Raw genomic sequence first — 17,035 nt, forward strand, 5'->3', positions numbered from 1 at the left:
AACTCTTCTCATGCCCTTCAAATGCACAGGCAATGGTAGTGAACTGTCCGGATTCTGGTAGGACAGTCACAATTTTGTCAAATAAAACCACCCCAACATTAATAAAATAATGCCATCACCCCACCTTAAATAGTCACTAACATAACACCTCTATTAATTTAATTTAAATAGTCCCCATCAAATAAATTGTCCCCACCAATAGATTAATATGTCTCACCCACCCTCACCATTAAAGGAATACCCAGCCTCCACCCCCATTACAGTAAGAGCCCCCTCTCCCCACACTTCCTTCTTTTTCCGGCTCTGTAGATTACAGAGGCAGACTCTTATGTCAGCGCAGAAGAGAGGGGGATGGGACGTAACAGTAGAGTAGAACGGATCTGTAGATCATAGGTACCAAAATCCTGAGGGAAGGACCAGCCTGACAATCAGACCGGGCCAGTGGTGGCGGTGGTAATCGGTATCCCGATGCTGGGGATACAGACACCCAATAGACCTACAAAACAAGACCGAAGAGTGTAATGAACGAACTTATTAAAATATACACTTACGTTCTCCCCGACGCAGCACATTCCCAGAGGCGCTGCTCTGCGACTGCTGTAAAATGCGAAGAGGCTGGATGCCGGAGCTGCATTGTGACGTTAATTGTCACAATGCAGCGCCGGGAGAAGTGTCGGTATCCCCAGCATCGGAATACCGTACCAAACCCCAGTGGAGGGGGGTTTCCAGGCAACCTAAGTGTCCTGCACATATTATAAACATGTTTAAGATTTTAATATATGATGCAATATACTGAAAATTAAAAAGTAGTAATTTAATACAATTTCTTTGTATATATATTTATTATTAAGAATTTTTTTAAAAAGAAAACTTAGAAGTTTGTTGGGCTAGGTATATTTAACTCTTTTCACTTACTATAAACTGTTTAATTTATGCTCTTTAGCTTCACGATGCTATGTACATCTCTTCGCACTAAATACATACTGTACATATTGGAACAATGAACACTGAATTTCATGTTTGTGTGTATGTATAATATTGGCAGCGAATCCAAAAAATCTTAAGTGAAGGGATTCCAGGACAGATGTGTACTAGATGACCCAAGTAGAATATTTTTGTTAAATGAAATGGTAACTACATATATAAAATCTACTCATGTGGCCTAGATTGATAATTGTATCTCTATGCATGTACATCTTACCTATATGTTAGGATGATGTCCAAACAGGTTTTAGAAGATTTGCATCTTTAAGTTTACCTTCTAGAGCCTGTGGTCTCCTCATTTCCTTTTTGGGATTTTTTTGTAAGTGTATTTTTAATAACCAGTATATTGAGACACGGATGTACTTATGGCAAGATAAAAATGATACACTGGAGAAGCGATAGACTAGTGTTTCAAAAATAGCCTTTATTATAACTTATACACAATGGAAAATGGGCTTAGTACAAATACTGCAGATCTAGAAAGGCACAATCGCACAGGTCAGTCCAACGGAGGAATCACCTCATGCAATAGAGCAAGATAGGTAGGGGAGTTTAACATTAAACCTTTTCAATGACCACCGAGCATCACACACCCTGCTTCACAAAAATCAACAGTCTGAAGTACCTTTAAAATGCATTACTTTGCTCATGATACATACGATTCAAAATGATACAGCCAAACACTGTTATCAGAATAACAAGTAAACATTCTAGCAAATAAATATACATGGTTTTTACTCCTTTTAGAAAACAGGTTCTGCCAGGTATCTTGGCAAATACTAATTTTGGAAAGGTAAAGTTTTTACATAGCGCCACAGTACGTACTATGCAGCAAAACATTACATGCTGTATAGAAAGACTAGTTACAATGCCTCATCAATTACTCCTGGCCGTAATAAAGCACAAGAACCTTTTGTTCATAAGTCAAGGTGCATGGAAACCTCTTACTTGTTGTTTACATTTAAATTATGACAAAGGAAAACTGACATCAAGGGCACTGTGCTAGCATAAGAAGTACCAGACTCCCTGCCACTGTCATCTGTAGATGAAAGCAGAACAGTTACACATTTATTTACATTAAAGTTAAACCGCACTTCAGTCCCACATGAAAATCCCTGAATAAATAGAAATGTGGACATGAAAATACAAAACAATATAAACTTTGTTTTAAAACAAATTCAGTTAATGCAGTTCACTATAATAGGTACAGTACTACAAATAGTCAAAAGTTTGATACTTCAGTTATATGTAAACACGTTGCTACTTTTAAAAGACTTTTCTGAACCTTCTACATCGCAGATAGGTAAGTGCACAATCTTTATCTCTGCAATGTATGGAGTGGTTGGGTCCGAGACCACTTGATGTTCTAGTGGTTATGCGGTCAGCAGCAGAGTGGTAGAAAGTGTACTGTAATCTGTATATGTACAAAATGAAGCATGCATTTAATTAAACTATTCTGTGGTTCACTATAAACAAAATTCCAGTTTTAACCTATAATGTTACACTAGAAATTTTAGGACCTTTTTGTCTAGTAAACATAACTGTTAGGTTACTTGTTTGATAATGTGCTTTTTTTCAGTTGAATACAGTTTTCATTCATTGGGCTGTTGCTGTGGCCAGATTGAACGCAAACTGCACTAAGACTATTTTGTTTCTTTTGTAACTACTTTTATAGGTATCTAAACATGGCAAAACCTGGGTATGCAATAATACATAGTCTTTTAAGAATAAAAATAATAAAATACAACCCCAAACAAAAACACTCATTTTAAAAGACTGTCCACATTGTTTCCATATATTTAGGTGTCCATGGCCTGTACATGGCATGGCATAGTATAATATGTAGGCAGAGCCGGATTAACAATAGGGCTAAAGGGGCTATAGCCCAGGGGCCTCGGGCAGCTGGGAGGCCCCCTGGCATTCATCGGGTCGGGGGCACCCCGCCCCCGGCTCCAACTGTCACCTGTTCAAGGAGAATGGCAGGCAGCTAACAGCAAATGTGATGCTGTTAGCTGCCTGCTGTCACTGTAGTACTTACGCGGAGCGCAGTAATCTCCTTACTGAGAAGAGTAAGGAGATTACATTGTGCCGTAGAAGCACTACAGGGAGTGGAACAACGGAAGGAGGTAAGCGCTCAGTGGCCTCCCTTCCCTTAATCCGGCCCTGTATGTAGGCACAATTTTTGTTGCCCTTACACATTAAACAACAAATGGTAAAGTTGCAACTGTTGTACTGATCAAGTATGGATAGGGAAATTCAGTCTCTGAAATACATGCTAAGTATGTAGCTATGTAAATATAGAACCCTGGGGGCCTGATTCATTAAGGGAAGAAAGGCAAAATAAATGAGTACATTTTCTCTTTGACAAAACCATGTTACAATGCAAGGGGTGCAAATTAGTATATTATTTTGTACATAAGATAAATACTGGCTGTTTTTTCTTGTAGCACACAAATACTTGATAGCTTTATTTGTATACTGAAATGTAAATCTAGGACATGCCTAACCTTAACTATAAATCTGCCATAACATTTTAAATTTACATCTCCCTTCAATGCAATGTGGTTTTGCCAAGATGCAAAGTTACAAATTTTTTTTCTTTACTTTAACGAATCAGGCCCCTGAACTGCAAAGGACTGTAGATGGTTCAGGTGACACTTTCTAAAGAAGCAACAGTATTTTCAATCTTTCCTACGCATGACATACAAATGACAGCAATGACTCATTAGCTATTACACCCACACTGTAGGTTAAGTTTGCACTTAAACGGCTTAGTACTAAATTATTTAAACTATGAAAAGATAAGTAACTTTTGTGTATATTTCTCAGATAGGCTGTAGAAACTACCTTTAAGCTAATATATGCGTAAAAGAAGGATATGCAATATAATATACAATAATATTTTTTAAAAAACAGTGCATTACATGGGAAAACAGTATATTAAAAAAAAAAAAGAAAAAAAAAAAAGAAAAGAAAAAGAAATTTAGACTGGGAATAAAAGAACTTCGATCCAAGTATATTCATGTCATATAGCTTGTTACTGAGTTCCTCAGTATGGAAAAAAATGCTAATTGTGCAGGCCCAGAAAAGTAAAATGTCATGGCTCACTTTCACAAGATGCACAAGTAAGCACCCAAGACACAGGCACTGTCGGTGTGCTCCTTGACTTGTTTAAAAATAGTCTATGATGCACTGCCCCTTTAGAATCCTTTCACTGACTTCACTCAAAAAATCCTAATAGTTATTTGCAATTAATGTGGTACATTTCACCTTTCTCCACCTGATACTGAATACTCACTAGTAGACTGCTCATGTTTATTGAATTACATATTCGTAACAGAAAATAGTGTGTCTCTTAAAAATGGTGGCTAAAGCACTATAGCTCAGATTCTAAAATTAAGAATACATTTACACATTTACATCCTGGCTAATAAACACCTCCCCAATCCTAATAGAATATGAATATATATATATATATATATATATATATATATATATATATATATATATATATATATATATATATATATATATATATATATATATATATATATATATATATATATATTATCACTGCAAAATTAAAATTGGACAAGAATATATAAAATAGGCATTTATAATCCAACCAAAAGAAGAGGGGGTCTGCACTCAACTGCACAGATTATTTATAAATGTGTCCTTAATAGAAACTTGCTGCAAAATTACAACATAATTTGCCTTTTTAAATCACTGCCACTGTTCGTAAATTATATTATGGATAACATGAAATAAACGAATAGATGTTAATTCTCACACATATGTACACTATTATATGTTTATTACAAAAGCTGACGCTACAACTTATTTTATTAGACGGCTTCACTGAGAATAATTCAGAGAATCCGATTCACACTTCACTTTTAGTGTAACCAGATTTTTGTACCAGTTTCAAATAATGGGAACATGTTTAAATAGATATTATTTATACAATGCACATATTTTCAGCAGTGCTGTACAGACCAATGTATACAGTACAGTAGTTGTGAATCATTTTGGTAGGTTGCTTATTCCACAACTGTACAATATTGCACAGAGAGTTGACAATTTTAGAATATCCACCTTCTGAGACTACTTAAAAACAATCTTGGAACATTTTGTATGCAACTATTTCCTAGAATTCTTATGTCACATGACACACTTCGTGAGTAATAATTAAGATGTTGCAAAAAATCCTCAGTGATAGTCTTAAAGCAGACCTGTTACCACGTCCTATGATGGTAGATTTTTTCTGCAATACATCAGAGAACATTTTTCACTACTCCTCGCAAATCGCCTTCTGGACGGATAAACAGCACTTTCAATTAAACGCGTTCTGCTTAGTGAACAGGATCCTGCTCTATTTTTCTTAAAATAGAGGGCACAAGGTACTCTGTAGTAATACAAAATAATGTAGGCACTGGTGACAGGGTGTCTTTAAAGTTGAAAGGCTTGTTTAGAATGTGGGTAGCTTTATACAAATGTTTACCTTTATATTGTTTTATGACTTTTCATTTATTTAATTATAGAATATATATTTTTAAAGTTCTCACATTTCCAGAACTGTACTGAAATATATGCAAATGAATCAAGCAATAACTTACAATTACATTGTGCCTCAACTGCAGATTTTGGGTCATCATTTTTAATTAGGTTGCACAGTGAAATCCTGTCAATTGGCTTGATCAGTGGTGCGTGGTTAAGGACCACGGGATCTGGTGCAAAATCAGCACCTGTTCCCTCCATATTTCACTTCCCCATATTATTTATATATATATATATATATATATATATATATATATATATATATATATATATATATATATATATATATATATATACACACATATATACACATACATATACACACACCTTTTACCATCATTGTCTGTCTCTCTTTATGAAGAACAGATAAAGGCCTTGCAGTTACTTCCACAGTCCTTTATGCTGTTCTGTGAGCCATATAGGAGTAACAATCAGGCTCTCAGAGCCATTGAGTCTGATAGCAGCTGCTTTCAACAGTGCCAGGTCTGATCATCAGGCTGCTTTCAGTAGTATGCCCTGATCCGCCACATATCTGGTGGTTCACCAGTTAAATGACCACATGCATGCAACTTCCTAGTTACAACTGGCTGATGATCATAAAGAGCACACTTACAACAATAATTTGTCCCAGTACATTTAGTGAAGAGTTGATATCAAGCTCCGCAGTATAATTCGTCCATAGGAACTGTAGTACACCGTAATAACAATCAATTATTGTACAAAATTGAAGCTATGGTTTAACACAACTATATGCTTCAATCACTGCATGGCGTGATGAAAGCATTGCATTATGCAAAATGTCAGTTTTGGTTTACATTATAGAAGTAAATTTAGCATTGTTACAGTGTACTGCTGCCTCTATTTAATAAAAGGAACTGGCTGGTAAAAGATGCCATACGTGTACCACTGTGCATCACTGACTGACCAGATTATTAGATTTTGAATGCAATTTAGATTGTACGCTCCTCTGAGCAGGGCCATCTCTCCTCCTGTTTCCACCACTTCTAACTCTGCTCTCCAGCTACTTAGCCCTCCTCCTTGAGGGTCCTCCACCCCACGTCCACTCTCGCTCCCTCCTCTCCCCTGGGGGTCTCCCTGTCTTCCGCGCCCTCCTTCTTGGGCCCCGTCGTTTGCGGATCCTCCCTCCCCCTTCCCCGCCCTCTCTAGCTGTGCATTGAGCGTACTGAGTTGCTGTGTTTACTGTACTGTGCTGTCTCCCATTGTATTGTGATTTTGTTTGTCTCTGTACGGCGCTGCGGATGCCTTGTGGCGCCTTATAAATAAATATTAATAATAATAATAATAATAATAACTTGTTTGATTAATTGGCAACTATCCTAATCAATGTTTGTTTAATTTGGTCCTTATAGGAGAAATTAAGCATCATCATCTGTGCATGTATTACCATTGTTAGGCTGTTATCAATGATCACAACTGTAAATAAGTACAGTAAAACAATATAACTCTACTGCCCTATATTATATTTAAAATTATTGTGTTATGGTCAAAATACAAATCGGGTGAACCAAATAAAAAATAAAAAAGAGGCTTAATGAAGAAGTGGTAAAATGGCATTACCAATACTTTTTGGTAGAGGACTACATTGGCCAATTTTCAGCTCTGCACAGGAAAATATGAAGTAAAACTATTTTATAGTAAAGATCTGTAGATCCTATTGCAAATTTATATTGGTCCACAAATAACACGAAAATGTATTGTAATCAGAAACCACTAGTTAGTTCTTGTAATGTTAACTTTGTCATGAATACAGCACCATCTTCTGAAGACAAAAACATATCTTTGTACTTTCAATGTTTATCTAGAGCTCACTAAAAAGCAGTGGCAATAGCAGGTGTTCTGTGATCTCCTGTGTTTAATACATCTGGAGTGGCTTTGTCAAGGCTTTCATATGCTCGCTGTCCATCTTCTCCTTGAGATCATATAAAATAAAAAAGGTATAGTCAATCTCTGATTTTTTTTTTTTTTTTATAATGTCTTTTTATTGTAACGAAGAATAAACTAACACAGCATAGAGGTATCATATACATACCATACATAGACACATACTGCTTTTCTGGATGTATCCGTAACAGACAAACCCCATGGTTGTATCATGCCATTTACACAGTTCGTTTAAGCTGAACTGTTAATTGTTCTTTTGTTCTGCTTTTATTGTATATAGTTTGTGGTTCCATAAATCAAATGGAATCTGGGATAAACAGTCAGATAAATGTGGAGTAATCCCTTGGTACTTTACAGGGAACATCAGCTGGCTGACTTCCCCCTCAGGCCAGACAGTGTGTCACTTCTGTCTGGTTTCTTAAAGCCTTCTGCCTGTCCAGTAGCCCTGTGTTGTTCTGCTGGGTCAGGCGTTATGGAGCATCCAATTGCTAGGGTGAAAAAAGGTCTACCATACAAAGAGATATCTCTTCAGTGACCAGAGAAGTGTGGTATTCGTTTGTCTGTTTAACCACTTCTATGTCCATTACATTTACCTGTGTTGCCTGTTTGAGGGCCATTTGTATTTTCTATGTTGGTTACTGGTTCCAATGGTTTAAGGGAATACCAAGTAGCCAACAGGTATCTGTGGACCACACCAGGCATATTTAAAGCATGAATAGATTGAATAATTCCCTAGTAACATTTCTTTAGCAGTTTTCTCAGCAGCAGTAACCACATCTAAAGCTGCTGACAATTCAAAACAAGAGTGTGATCTTCAATATAACCCAAACCAAGAATTAAAAAAAAATGGACTTGGCGAGGATATAACCATTCTGAGGTCTCAACCGAGCAGACAAATTAACAGATTGTTCACTATAAGAGATACATTTTATCATTATTTGATATTCCAACAAGGGTAAAGCCACTCATTTGGACACATACATTGAGACAATAAGCACTCCCTCAGCTCCTAACATGTTCCTGCATCATTATAATGGCATCACTGGTTGTGACAATTTACAATTAACATTTTGACTTACCTAGAGAGAGCAATGTTTCTGATGCAGCTTTCCTGAGATCTTTATCATCTGACTGACAAAGTGTGACAAGAATCTTAATGCTCTCCGTAGCCTAAAGTGCAAAAAGAAAAATGAATAAATTATATGTGTCATCAGAATGTCAGAAGTAATCAGCCATAGCCAATACAATTGGTTAAGAATGTACACTTTGCAGGACCCACAGAAGTCTTTGTAACTTAATAGAACAGAGCAATCTTCAGTGAAGAGGATTCCAAAATGTTCTACTTTAACCATACATTGTGTTAAGTAATCTCTTCATTTTTAGATAGACATAAAACACAATGCAGTGTAGCTGCCATTAATTGAACGTTAAATACCATACAGGGACTGCAAAAGTGTAAAACCACAGTCCAAATCCTATTTTTGTGGTGTTACACACATATTTTACATAATTGTACCCAGTTTAATGAGGAAGTACTGGATTTTCTGGCCAATATGGCCGTATCTCCAGGTGTGCAAAAGCTTGCATGCTGATAAAAATGAGTTGGGTAGATTGGGGGCATTCTTTGCAGAGTATGGACTAGGCAATAATTCACCTACTTTTCCAAAAAGAAAAAACAAGATTTAATTTTATGAGTTTAGAATATTGAAGCATAAAAGGGGTGAAGAGGGACATTTAAAAGAATGTTATACATTTTACAGAAATGTGCACAGCCCTTTTCTGAGTACTGGAATCAATTCAGGGGAGGGCTGTTACAATGGTTCAAGGGCTACAAAAGAGACATTGTTTCTTGCCTCTATCCTCTGTCCTGGACTCCCGGCGGGTGAGTAAGACTGCCTGCCTGATGAGCTGTTAGCTGCGGCTCCCGCCACACCCAGTAGAACAGATCACATAATGCAAACTGGGGGCGCTATGTGGTGGCATAATGCAAACTGGGGGGCGCTATGTGGTGGCATAATGCAAACTGGGGGGCGCTATGTGGTGGCATAATGAAAACTGGGGGGCGCTATGTGGTGGCATAATGCAAACTGGGGGGCGCTATGTGGTGGCATAATGCAAACTGGGGGGCGCTATGTGGTGGCATAATGCAAACTGGGGGGCGCTATGTGGTGGCATAATGCAAACTGGGGGGCGCTATGTTGTGGCATAATGCAAACTGGGGGGCGCTATGTGGTGGCATAATGCAAACTGGGGGGCGCTATGTGGTGGCATAATGCAAACTGGGGGGCGCTATGTGGTGGCATAATGCAAACTGGGGGGCGCTATGTGGTGGCATAATGCAAACTGGGGGGCGCTATGTGGTGGCATAATGCAAACTGGGGGCGCTATGTCGTGGCATAATGCAAACTGGGGGCGCTATGTGGTGGCATAATGCAAACTGGGGGCGCTATGTGGTGGCATAATGCAAACTGGGGGCGCTATGTGGTGGCATAATGCAAACTGGGGGCGCTTTGTCGTGGCATAATGCAAACTGGGGGCGCTTTGTCGTGGCATAATGCAAACTGGGGGCGCTATGTCGTGGCATAATGCAAACTGGGGGCACTACTACTATCTACCACCTATGACTGTTTTAGAATTTATATTTTATGTTGGTTTACCTTGGGAAGATCCTTTGTGTAATGCTATCATATTTACAGTAGCATTGATTTTTATCACCTAAATTGTTTAGATATTTATGTTTAAAGTTTAAACATGTCACAAGTTAAGTTCCCCTATCTCTACAACAAAAATGTAAAAAATTAAGTTGACCTTTTTTCATATTTGTCTGTGTCATTATAATATCTACATAACTTCCACTAAAAATGCTGCTTTTAGGGCACGTTCTGAAAGTCAAGACTTTTGTCCTGATTGTGGGAAAATATGCCACACTCTAGCGAGCGGGCACTGCACACTTCTGTCAAATGGGGGGCGATCTAGTGGTTTTTCACACACAAGTCTCTGTCATTGTTGACTATGGAGGGGACCCCAGAAGTTGCTGTACCAGGGCTCAAAATTTCTCTTGGCGTCCCTGCCTGTGAGTCAAGGGGGCAGATGTCTCTAGGTAAATTATGTAAATGTTTCAAACTGTAATCAAACTGATGGATCTCACCTACTCTCTTCACTCCCGTTACTTTATATACTGTGTTACGTAAAATTAATAGAAAAGACACATATCCAATTACTGTAGTAAAAAAAAAAAAAAAAAGACAATGTGGGAGTGTAGATTCAGGTGATCATTTAACAGTTAATTTTTTTTCTGATATTTGTTAGAGTTTTACTTTGTGTGGAATGATTCATAAAAATTCTATTACAATTTAATTAAGAGAAAAGGGTACTTGTTAATTGTGTGTAACTACTCTGTTGTTGCTATATTGTGTAGGCTATTAATTTAATGGTGGAGGATAGGTGGGGATAATTATTTAGTGGGTGCCATTTTATTTGTGGGGTCATAATGCTGCAATTTAATATATTGGTGGGGCAACTTAATTTAATAGTGAGGCCTATTAAGTTAAGGTGAATTGACGGGACCTTTATTTTAATGCTGGGTGTTTTGGAGCTATTAATTGAATGTGGGGCTGAGTTTGGGGAGGAGGGCTATTTATTAAATGTGAATATGAATTATTTAATGGTTGTGGGAAATGGTTATATTTGTTAAACAGAAATGCTATTTAATGTATTGCTGGGGCTGTTTGGAGGGAAGGAAATAGATTTATTAAATGGGAATACTATTCATTTAATGTTGGGGCTAGTTGGAGGGAAATAGATCTATTTATTAAATGTGATTATTATTTTAATGTTGGGGCTGGTTGGAGTTTTCTTAATTTCATGTACCCATTTTTTTCCCCAAATAAGGCCTCCAACATTCCAGGATCCACACAAGCAGCAACTGATCTGAAGACACCAGCAGCCACAGGTGGTGAAAGTGACAAGAACAGGTAGTAGAGAGCAGGACAGTCTGCCAACTGTCCTGAATCTGGTGGGGCAATCCTGAATTTGTGTGACTGCCTTGCCATGTCAGGATTTGGTCCGAGAACAAGGACAGTTGGGAGGTATGTACAGCTTCACAGTGTACTGCTCGTGAAGGCAGAGCTACGTGCCCTTAACAGTAGTGCTCACAGTATTGCCTGAGTATTTTTTTAAAATGATACCCATGTTACATTATAGCCCCCTCAACTTAAGTGCTAAGGGCCCCCCAGAGCCTTTATCCAGCTCTAGGCCTGGGTGTCAAATTGACATCCAGGCCCAGTGCTCTGCTCAAGCCCTTTTGCTGGCAAAAACATCAGTTTTTTAAAGCAAGAGGGTTTTTTTGCACTTTTATAAATCAGCCCCTGTGTTAAGTATGTAAAGAAAAAGTTGCTGTAGGGGGAAGGAACATATAAAATAAAATGCAATGTTTTTGTTGCATTATTAATTTTTATTGTTTAAGATTTAGCATTTGTAATAATAAAGTACTTCTGGGTTAAACATCACTATTTTTTTCTAACCATTATGGTTTTATGCATTTTCCTGGTGCTCCAAATGCTTTGCACAACAAGGGGAGGGGGGGGGGGGGGGGTTGCTCATTAAGAAACAATGGGGCAAACTTTTTATTTATTTATTTTTAATTTTATTTTACTTTTGTTTTATTTTTAAACTATGGATAGGTTCAATACAGTTTTCGGAACCCTAAGATTATTAAATCTGGTGTTCTTTGGACCTAATACCAACTTTAATATAAGCTGTTTTAGACCTAGGTAACACTGGATCTAATGGCTTTGTGGCAGGGGAGTTCCCAATATCATCATTCATTTATATAGCACCACGCATTCCACAGCTCTGTACAGAGAACTCACTCACATCAGTCCCTGCCCCAATAGAGCTTACAGTCTAAATTCCCTAACACACACACACACACACACACACACACACACAGACAGACTAAGGTCTATTTCATAGCAGCCAATTACTAGAATGCTTTTGGATTGTGGGAGGAATCTGGAGCGCCCGGAGGAAACCCAGGCAAAACACGGGGAGAACTTACAAACTCCACACAGGTTATGGTCAGGAATCAAACTCATGACCCCAGTGCTGTGAGGCAGAAGTGCTAGCCACTAAGCCACCATTCCAACTGGGGCCCCAACAGTCAGGCAATTGTTGGTGAGGTTGTCACGACATTACCAGTTTACTCGGCATTCGCCTTCAGAACATAGCATTATTTGGGATGCTGTATGCTAGCAATCAGGCACTGGTGTTAACAGAGGCCTAAGTAAACAGCACCTAAGAAACATACAGCCACCAGTCTATGGCAACTGGCTGACAAGCTTAAATCTGAGTCACCAGCTGTTAGTGTAGGATAGGCAGTGTCCATTACCGAATTCTGCTCTGAGATCACTGCAGAATGGAACTCCTGTTTGCTCACTGTTAGCAGTAATAATAAGCTTGTGCAAGATTTGTGAAGAGAGATCCAAGTAAGTAATGTTGTTGCTAAAATATAGACAACATTTTATATCAACATTTAGAATGCCGATTGAATTTTTAAATAATGGTGGACCCTGACTAAAATCCTTCCATTGCTTTGAAGTGATGGTTACAGTTTAATTAAAAAGTTTTAAAATCATTTTAGTTTTTTTAGAAAAAAAAAAATCAACTTGTGGGAGCCAGTGATATATTACTATTAAAATAGGGGGAATAATTCTTCATCCTAGATAACAAAGGGCATGTGCACTGTACTCACCAGATCATGTGATGGAAAAATACAAACATGAAAAACATAATTAGCAGTTTTAAAGTAATTAAGTTTTTTTAGTGACAATGGCCCCATGTAGTTTTTGGACTTGTCTTACAAGACAACTTACCTACACCTCTGTAGGTTAACCAAGTTGACAGTTTTAGTGGAAGTAGTGATGGGGGGAGATCAGGAGAACTAGGAGGACTGTACATCATATTCTATTCTTTAAGTCTACATGTTCCTTGGAAATGTACATTTTGCCGGGAATTGTGCCACTTTCAGCTTCATTTTTCTGCCAAGACCAGCTAGTAAAATGTAAACGATGGAACACAAGGACAGGACGCTCAGGTAACAGTCACACAGTCAGACTTCAAGAAGACTTGTAAACACTTGTCTATACCACCTGGCGAGTGGCAGACAAAAGATAGATCAGTGCAAGTAATAAACACCTAACTGACTTTTACACTTCGATTTGGCAACAGTGATGAGTTTTTTGGTGTTAAAGACACATTACACAAAGGGATTTTGAAATATATTTTTTAAGACATGCCAGCCACGTATGCAGAAATCTACCAAACTGTAAGAGATTAAAGTCAAGAAACAAATTTCACAATATATCCCTTAGCCCTGTTAAGTAACTGCTGGCAGAAAGGATGATATGATGGCAAATTGCAAAGTGAGGAAGAGATTAGAGGACATTGGGCCATGAGTTCAAGGGAAACTAGAACATTTTGCTAGGTTATTTACTCCCTGCAATAAAAAGAGCATCTCTGTATGTAACACAATCAGCAGGAAGACACTGTACAGACAGAAAACAGTGGTATGTTCTGGGCCAAAATTGCAGACCATGATTGGATATGAGCTCGAGAATATGGTCAAAAAAAGATGGTAACCGATCGAAAGTGAAACCATAGTATGACAATCTCTGAATTAATCCAATCATACTTGCACTCTACAGCTCCGGACAACCCTCTGTTGTCTACGCAGTAACAATTAGCCAATGGTGTTAAATACAGCGATAGTGTTTTTCACAGAATACATACAGAATTATCCAGCTCATTTGTAATCACCCTCAACCCTCTCAGTGTTCATTTTCTGCTGTGTCTTAGTTAAGGGGGTGGTCTGACCACCTGTCATGAGTTCTGTCAGCTGCTGCTGCTTCCTTCTTATATAATCTGTATTATACGAGCACAAGAAATAATGTTGGCCACAAAATGTAATTTGTTTGTACCCCCACCCCCTCTATTCCAGAATAAAGAATATCATTGGTGCATAATATTGTGCCCTGTCTTTAAACAGAGCTTATGAATGAAGGGTGGCAGCGTCTATGTGTGCCTTCAGCATGCCTCTTCCCTTGCAATTCATTGGCCTTATCTGTGTGGAGTTTGTATGTTCCCCCCGTGTTTGCGTTGGTTTCCTCTGGGTGCTCTGGTTTCCTCCCACACTCCAAAAACATACTAGTAGGTTAATTGGCTGCTATCAAAATTGACCCTTGTCTCTCTCTGTCTGTGTGTGTATGTTAGGGAATTTAGACTGTAAGCCCCAATGGAGCAGGGACTGATGTGAATGAGTTCTCTGTACAGCGCTGCGGAATCAGTGGCGCTATATAAATAAATGGTGATGATGATGATGATGATTGGGTTGTGGAACTTGGTAGTGTGTTATGCTCTCACTGTCATCTAATATAAAATTTATGGTCTCTATTTAGCATGGATGGCAGGTCCACAAGAAAAAGCTGCATGCCCAGTGCATTTTTACACAAATCTAGCTCAAGACCGTAAAATATTTTATTTTTAACAGTCCCTTATTACATATCCTGTTGTTTTTCTGTCAGAATTATTTTCACTGTAACCCACCCTAGATGTTAAAAACTTTATCAGTCGAAGCTGTCCTGTATTTCAAATGTGCCCTCCTCCATCCAACTGTAGCCCAAAAAAGGTTACAAAGGTTCTAAAACACTTCCTTATGACTTAGCCTTGTACAATGAAGTAACTACATAAAATTTTATATATCAGCTTCAAAACAAGTACATGAGAAACACGCGTAACCATACTGAAGAAACAGTTGGTGAGAACTCAAGGGCAGGAAAGAGTTTCTGCAAAGAAGACATAAGTAATAGTCTAAATGTTAATATAGTTTTGATTCAGGTATGAAAATGTTTTCATTTACATATTAGATTTTTATTCCAATACACACACACAAATGCCATATTTGAGATTTCTTTAAGCATACTGAAGCCCTGCTTAGGATAAGTATGTGTAAGTGGTTTCAATACTGAAGTCACGTTTAAGATAACTATGCAAAAGTAACGCAGAGCGTCTTATATTTGACACTTATAAATGTTCTTCTTATACCAGACTGGCATATCTAGTACTTTCAGTTCTGAATGCTATGAGTTCATGCCCATTCTATGTACTTGAAAGTTCATAGAATTGTACTTGAAATTTATGAATGGAGATCAGCCAGCTGTCTGATATGCCAGAGTCCATACCACCAGCCTGTGACTGGAGACTTTAAATGTGAAACAGGTGTTTCCGGTGTTTATCTTGATCTTTTTTTTTTTTTTTCAAGATGATGAATTCTCATGTGGAATCTTTTAGTTCAATATAGTAATCAGATAACAAGGATTTGTTGTCCAAGAAAAGTCAGAATCCTATGACATATGAGGAACATAACGGTATGATATCGATCTGATGTAAAAGAATATTAAGTTAATTAGGATACCAAGTTTAATACTCAATTTATACTCCTGATTAACTACATTAATATACAAATCTAATTTTACTTTTGTTTGGGTTTTTATATCGCAATTAAGTGGACAGTCATTCATAACAATTGTGATCACTATAAGAAATAACATGTGCAATACAGTCATGGCCAAAAGTTTTGAGAATGACACAAGTATTGATTTTCACAAAGTTTGCTGCTTCAGTGTTTTTAGACATTTTTGTCAGATGTTGCTATGGTATACTGAAGTAAAATTATAAGCATTTCATAAGTGTCAAAAGCTTTTATTGACAATTACATTAAGTTTATGCAAAGAGTCAATATTTGCAGTGTTGACCCTTCTTTTTGAAGACCTCTGCAATTCGCCCTGGCAGGCTGTCAATCAACTACTGGACCACATACTGACTGATGACTGCCCTTTCTTGCCTAATCAATGCTTAGAGTTTGACAGAATTTGTGGGTTTGTCCACCCGCCCCTTGAGGATTGACCACACGTTCTCAATGGGATGAAGGTCTGGGGAGTTTCCTGGATATGAACCTAAAATTTAGATGTTTTGATCACCGAGCCACTTATTTATCACTTTTCCCTTATGGCAAGGTGCTCCATCATGCTGGACAAGGCATTGTTTGTCACTAAACTGTTTTTGGATGGTTAGGAGAAGTTGCTCTTGGAGAATGTTTTGGTACCATTCTTTATTCATGGCTGTGTTCTTAGGCAAAATTGTGAGTGGCTGAGAAGCAACCCCACAAATGAATGGTCTCAGTTTGCTTTAGTGTTAGCATGACACAGGACTGATGGTAGCGTTCACTTTTCCTTCTATGGAAGAGCATTTTTCCAGATGCCCCAAACAATCTGAAAGGGGATTCATCAGAGAAAATGACTTTACCCCAGTCTTCAGCAGTCCAATCTATGTACCTTTTGCAGAATATCAGTCTGTCCCTGATGTTTTTCCTGGAGAGAAGTGGCTTCTTTGCTGGCCTTCTTGACACCAGGCCATCCTTCAAAGTCTTTGACTCACTGTGCGTGCAGATGCACTCACACCTGCCTGCTGCCATTCCTGAGCAAGCTCTGCACTGGTGGTGCCCGATCCTGCAGATGTATCAACTTTAGCAGAT

The 17,035-nt window shown here is 38.1% G+C and overlaps 1 protein-coding gene across 3 annotated transcripts in view; it reads right to left on the reverse strand.

Moving 5' to 3' along the window:
* Nucleotides 1–6,986: 6,986 nt before the first annotated feature.
* RIPOR2 (RHO family interacting cell polarization regulator 2) overlaps nucleotides 6,987–17,035 on the reverse strand; it is a 116,816-nt gene continuing 106,767 nt past the window's right edge. For all 3 annotated transcript variants that reach the window (XM_075213164.1, XM_075213162.1, XM_075213163.1), the window contains 2 exons: nucleotides 8,526–8,616; nucleotides 6,987–7,474 (listed from right to left, as the gene is read on the reverse strand). In XM_075213164.1, the coding sequence (XP_075069265.1) occupies nucleotides 7,374–7,474; nucleotides 8,526–8,616 (192 nt within the window). In that variant the 3' untranslated portion in view covers nucleotides 6,987–7,373. The remainder of the gene's footprint in view (nucleotides 7,475–8,525; nucleotides 8,617–17,035) is intronic.

This window comes from Mixophyes fleayi, chromosome 5 (genome assembly GCF_038048845.1).
Source record: "Mixophyes fleayi isolate aMixFle1 chromosome 5, aMixFle1.hap1, whole genome shotgun sequence".
Taxonomy (NCBI): domain Eukaryota; kingdom Metazoa; phylum Chordata; class Amphibia; order Anura; family Limnodynastidae; genus Mixophyes; species Mixophyes fleayi.